The sequence below is a fragment of the Sus scrofa genome, chromosome 9 (genome assembly GCF_000003025.6).
Source record: "Sus scrofa isolate TJ Tabasco breed Duroc chromosome 9, Sscrofa11.1, whole genome shotgun sequence".
Taxonomy (NCBI): domain Eukaryota; kingdom Metazoa; phylum Chordata; class Mammalia; order Artiodactyla; family Suidae; genus Sus; species Sus scrofa.
In genome coordinates, this window is record NC_010451.4 from 50892365 (window position 1) to 50898926 (window position 6562).

At 42.9% G+C, this 6562-nt stretch overlaps 1 protein-coding gene across 1 annotated transcript; it reads left to right on the plus strand.

Moving 5' to 3' along the window:
* LOC106504912 (olfactory receptor 8B3-like) lies at positions 1489-2422 on the plus strand. The gene has a single exon (XM_013979520.2). It carries the CDS (start codon positions 1490-1492, stop codon positions 2420-2422), a length of 933 nt encoding a protein of 310 aa, XP_013834974.1. The 5' UTR covers position 1489.

Sequence of the window (6562 nt, forward strand, 5' to 3'; positions counted from 1 at the left end):
TTCAGTTATTGTATTTTGCATCTCTTCTTGTTTACGGTTTATGTGTTGTGTCTTTTTGGTCAGTGTTTTCTGTACGTTATCCATCTTTGCCTCCAGTGTATTTCCAATGTCTTGCATCATCTGTATCATCAACAATCTAAAGTCTCTTTCCGGGATGCTGAGAGTCTCCTCATGGCTTAGCTGATTTTCTGGGGTTTTTCCTTTCCCCCTCATCTCAGTTATAGTTCTCTGTCTTTTCATTTTTATAGGTTTTTGGTGTGGTGACCTTTTTACAGATAGTAGAGTTGTAGCCCCTCTTACTTCTGGCATGTGCCCCCCTGTGGCTGAAGTCAGTGTGGGGGCTTGCTGTAGGCTTCCTGATGGGGGGGGCTGATGCCTGCCCCCTGGTAGGTGGAGCTGATTCTAATCGTCCTGGTGGGTGAGGCTTAGTCTCTGGATGAGATGAGAGGCAGCTGTTGCCTGAGGGGTCTTTAGGTAGCCTGTTTGCTGAGGAGCAGGGCTGTGAGCCCACCTGGATTGTTTTTTGCCCTGGGGTTTCTCAGCACTGATTGATGGTGGGGCCAGATTTTCCGAAAATGGCCACCTCCAGAGACAGGCAAGCTGCTGAATATTCCTGAGAGCTTTGCTGTCAATGTCCTTCCCTCACAACAAGCCACCTTCACTCCTGTTTCCCCAGGATGACCTCCAAGAACTGCAATCAGTTTTGACCCAGGTTCCTATGGAGACCTTGCTCTGCCCTGGGACCCAGTGCATGTGAAAGTCCGTGTGCGCCTTTTAAGAATGGGGTCTCCGTTTCCCCCAGTCCTGTGGTGGTCCTGCGCACAAGCCCCACTGGCCTTCAATGCCAGATACTCCAGGGGCTCTTTCTCCCAGTGCCAGGTCTCTGCATGTGAGGGCGTGATGTGGGGCTCAGAAATCTCACTCCTGTAGGTGAGGCTCTGTGAACCAGTTAGTTTTCAGTCTGTGGAGCTTCCTACCTGGGAGATATAGGGTTGTTTATATCACACAATCGCCCCTCCCACCTCTTGTTGGGGACTCCTCATTTTCTTCTGGAGTAGGGCATCTTTTGTAAGGTTTCTGGTCCATTTGGGTGGAGATTGCTCAGCCTTTAGTTGTGAATTTTGTTGTTTTTGTGAGAGAAGTTGAGCTCCAGGCCTTCTATCCCACCATCTTAATCCTCTTTGTCCCTCTCTCATCCCTTAGTTTTGCCCAGCAGCTGTGTTTGCATATTGCAGCACTGCCTTCCCTCTGTGGGCTATGTCTGTGATGCTCTTTGTTTACTTGAGCTTATCAAGACTTGAATATGTGGAAGTCCATGCCATTCCCAATCATGATACTGAAAGAGGCAGATGCTGTGGGTCCAGGCTGGGCTAGTCTCAGTCATGCCCAGTCCATACGCCCTCTTGTAGGGGGAGCTGTTGTGAGGAGAGCTGAGTTGATCTCTAATGTAACCCTTTCCTCCTGTGTCCCCAGATCCTCTTAGAGAAGAATGGCTCCTGGAAATGGTTCATTTGTGACTGACTTCATTCTGGTGGGCTTAACGGACCATCCAGCTCTCCAACTTCCTTTGTTCTTGCTGTTCCTAGTAATGTATATGGTCACTGTGCTGGGAAATTTTGGCTTGATCACAGTAATTGGGCTGAATTCACACCTGCACACCCCCATGTACTTCTTCCTCTTCAACTTGTCCTTCATAGATCTCTGCTATTCTTCAGTACTTACACCAAAAATGCTCACACATTTCTTGTCAGAGAAGAATATTATCTCTTACCTGGGGTGCATGACTCAGCTCTTCTTTTTCTGTTTTTTTGGTATTTCTGAAGCGTATGTGCTGACTACAATGGCATATGATCGCTATGTGGCCATCTGTAACCCCCTGTTGTATAACATTGCCATGTCCCCTAAAGTGTGTTCCAGCCTTATGCTTGCTTGCTACTTGATGGCACTTTCTGGTGCCATGGCTCACACTGGATGCATGCTGAGACTGACCTTCTGTGATGCAAATACCATTAACCACTACTTCTGTGACATCCTTCCTCTGTTCCAGCTCTCCTGCACAAGTACCTATGTCAATGAGATGGTCATTTTCATTGTGGGAGGCATCAACATCATTGTGCCCAGTCTCACCATCTTTGTCTCTTATGGGCTCATCCTCTCCAACATCCTTCGGATCAGCTCCAGGGAGGGCAGGTCTAAAGCCTTCAATACCTGCAGTTCTCATGTCATTGCTATCTGTTTGTTATTTGGGTCCGGTGTCTTTATGTATCTCCAACCATCATCTTCTGGGTCTATGGATAAGGGGAAAATCTCTTCTGTCTTTTATACCAATGTGGTTCCCATGTTGAACCCTTTAGTCTACAGTTTGAGGAACAAAGATGTAAAAGTTGCTCTGAGAAATACCCTGAGGAGAAGAAGGTATTGATTTGTGTCTCTGTGTGTGTAGTTGTAGAGCAGCAGATTCTGTGTGTTTATCATATACTTAGTGGCAACCTTCCTGTCCTATTTCTTTCTCATCATGGCAATTGTCATTTGAGCCTTCTCTCAAATTGTTTTCAATTTCATAGACTAGATAATCTTTCTTTTGTAGACTAAAACAAACAAACAAACAAACAAACAAATACCACCTGAAAGTTGAGCGTTAAATTGTATTTGGGGTGAAATTAGGACTTAAGCCTGGGAGATGGCATCTCAGGTTGCCCTGAGAAACAGCTCAGAGGAGGCAAGGGGGAAAGCTAGGGTGAGTTTTGCAACAAAGGGGAGGTAGTAGGAAGGAACAAAAGATTTACAGATACCCAGATTTTCAGAAGAAGATTTACAGAAAACCAGTTTGTCTGGGTAGGTGTAAAGGTCTGGGCTTCCTGGGATCACTCCTTTGATATGCACCTCAGCTGGGGGCCGGTCCATGTTTCTTTCCCAAGTTCCCTCATAGCTTACTGGCCCTTCCTTGGAATGGCTGTTCTCACAGATGACCATGACCTCTAACTACAGCCCAGAGCTATCTGAAATACTGCCCCAAAGGGGAAAGGGGACATTTCAAGGTATAAGTCACAAAGGTGAAGGGCGAGGCACATGTCACCAAGTACACATTGTGCAGAAGTTTGTTGCTGGTCTCGCAAAAGTTGCTACTAGTCACACACCTCAGTTATCATTGAAGGATTTTTCTAGATATGAGGAGATGCAAGAATTGGGCTCATAAAATCTTCTCCTGAAAGTATCTAATTGTCTGAAGACCTGATCTTGCAGTTTTCCCAGAGCACAGAGTCCCTCACTCCTGGTCTCCACCCTGAGCTCCCTTCAGGGGATGCTGTGGGTCAGCAGCTGCAGTGGCTCAGGTTTTAAGCTGTGTGGAGGCTGATGGCAAGTGCCAAACTTCAGTTCACACTTTCATTACCATTTTCACCATTTCCTCATGTTTCCTATTTAAGGATAACATTAAGAAATAAACGTTATCCATTTTTTTCTCCTATTGTCATTATGGAATGTTGTTTTTTTTTTTTTTCACTTGGATAAATGTAAATAGTTCTGCTAAAGATCAGTAAAGGAACCCTAGCATGACTTTCCAGTGTTTGTTGTAGTCATTGATTTTGCATGACAAATAAGGTGAACCTTGCTAATTGGGGAGTTTCTTTCTCTCCCTTTCTATCTTCTTCCTCCCTTCCTTCCTGCCTTCTTTTCTCTTTCTTTCTTTCTTTCTTTCTCTGGCACACGTGCTGCACATGGAGGTTCCCAGGCTACGGGTCAAATGAGAGTTGGAGCTTCAGGTCTCTGCCATAGCCACAGCAACGCCAGATCTGTTGAGCTGTGTCTGCGACCTACACCACAACTGACAGCAACGCCAGATCCTGAACCCACTGAGTGAGGCCAGGGACTGAGCCCACGTCCTCATGGATGCCTGTCGTATTCTTTACCACTGAGCCACGAAGCCAACTCCTGGGAATTTCTTAAATGTCACTTGTATGTGCCATGGGAAGCATGAGTCAGATAACCTGTGCCTAGCCTTCTCTTTCCCCTTACAGTGGTCAGGAGTGTGACTCGTTCAAATAGCAGCATTTCGCAATTATAGCAGATTCCATGAAAAGCTATCAAATATACCTCACTTTGCAGCTTCAACAGGATGCATTAAGATATTTTCATATTTACCTCAGAAATTTCTCAGTTACTTTTCCACATTAAGAGTAGCACATTAGATTGCCAATTTTTGTTTATTGCACAGCATTTGGAAACTTGGCGAAGTAGAGGACTTAAAGTCACACAGCTTCTTTATTAAAAAGTCTGAAGTAAACTATTACCCTTCTCTTTTTGTAACTACTACTCTTTCCAGTGTACCTTCTGTCTCCTTCATTTTACTTCTATTTTAATCAACGTAAGATATGAGAAAACAATTCGTTTTGAAGGTTAATGTTTGTCTTCTGCAAAAAGGTCTGAAATTAAATATTTCAGGGCCTTGTAATCAGAGAATGGAGCAGGGGAGAAAACATTTTCTAGGAATGTGTCCTTATTCCACGATGCAAAGAGACATAGGAACAGTAATTAACAGACCCCACATTAGGGACTGGCAGTGCGGTTTAGAAACTCCATCTCATCCTGAACTGGTCTCCTGATCTGTAGATTACTGTTATTATCTTCCACTGTCCATTAAGCTTTGATGACCGCTTATAATAGACAGCGATCACGTATTCCTAGTGGTTTTGTGGATAAAGACCAGTGGCGATGGCCACATTCCAGGGGCATCAGGGAGAGGGAGGGCAGCAGCTTAAGGAGATAATATAGTGATGGCTTCTCAAACTCAAGTTAGAAAGAAGGATTAGAAATAAAATGATGAGAAAAGAGGCCCTTTCTGTGACTCTCTTGTTCTTTTTAGAAGGCTCTAGAAATATGACGTGGGGGTGGAGTCACAGAATTTCTCTGGATCAGTTAAAAGGTTATTTGATACTAAACATGTTAAACTCAGACTCCTGTTTCATTGACTTCCATATGCTCCCGTCAGATGGATTTTAGAGGATAAAAACTTCAACTTGCAGCTGAGAGAGGAATGACGGCTTGAAAGAAATATTTGGTGAATAAACTAAAGTTTGATAATGTCTTTTACAGAGTGGGAGGCGGGATTATTTTCCTGTTGAGTTAATAGGATAAAGATAACCACTCAAAAATCCTTACTATGACATGTTGAGACAATTTAAATATATTCTCAGTACACTGTAGTAACATTTACTACATTGCTGTTTTCTAGTCTCCACTCAATGTTTAGGTATTTTGGAATTTAGTGAAGCTGAATTGTTGGCGTGCTTGTTTGTTGTCGTATGTTCAGCATGACCTACCTGTTGACTTAAGGTTTTAAATGATTGTTCATATCCTGTATCCTATGCAATATTGATGTGTTTGATTTTCACGTAACTAGTTCTGTTTCTATGAAATAGTTGGTCTTGGTTTGATTTTTCATTTTTCAGTAACTGTCTCTTTGGATAAAATCCTTTTCCATATTGAGTTTCTAAGTCGGCAAACAATATCTTTGCTATTTGGGAGCCTTTGTAGACATTGCAGAGTGTGTTTATTGTTGTATATGTCATGTATTTAAGGTCACCCAAAGAGTGGCTTAAAGCTGGTGATTAACCTTTTCTTTGATGAGATTTGAAATACAAATCAAACTTGAGTCCATGTCAGAAAAAATTCTTTAGAATTCAGTTTCCTTCGTTCAGACTATTTTGCAAAAGATTAATGAGAAAAATGGCTATTCCTACCTTATGTAAAAGTCAGGGGTGGCAAAGCTTCAATGGAGGCAATTTAATATTATAGTGAGTGCATTTAAGTCCTACATAGCTAGTTAGACTTCTTTCCAAAGGGAGAGATGTGTCAGTGGCATCAAGTCAGTTGTTGAACCTGCAGAGCATAGAGCTGTCATGATAGTTTTTGTTTTATCTGTTATAAGAAACTGGGTAAAAGGAGTATAATTCTGTCAAAGTTGGCACAGCTGAGAATCAAGCAAGTCCTGTGTTCTGTGACAGAGCTGTTTCTAAGTCAGTGTGAAAGCTTTGATTTTCTGGGTATAACAGAAGTGGTCCTCTTAGTTAAGGACCGGAAAGTCCCCTGGCTACACTCAGAATTTGTGTAATGGAAACGTTTTCTAAGCACAATGCAGTTACTGCTCGGGGTCAGATTTGGAATGATCAGGGTGAACTGTGGTTAAGAGTTGAGGAAGATCAGAAGGAAAAGGGGTTCTGAATTCCATATCCCTTTAGTTCCTAAACCCCAATCAATTTTATTGAACCCCATCGAACACTCCACTTTATACTGCCTCTGTCCACACGCAGACACACACAGGGTCTTCAAGCCTTGTGTTTTATGAAACCACTGCCTAACATGTATTGCATGGCACACAATCCCCTTTTGATCTCTGCAAGCACATTCAGGTAGATGATTCCTGGTTCTAGGGCCTGAGGGGGCAAGACTGAGCAGGAAGTACTTGTGGAATCCAGCAAGAGGAAATCATTATTGATTCAATCATCCATTTAATTAAGTAACAACAATGACGACAATCAAAACACCCATTTTGAACATGCTCAGT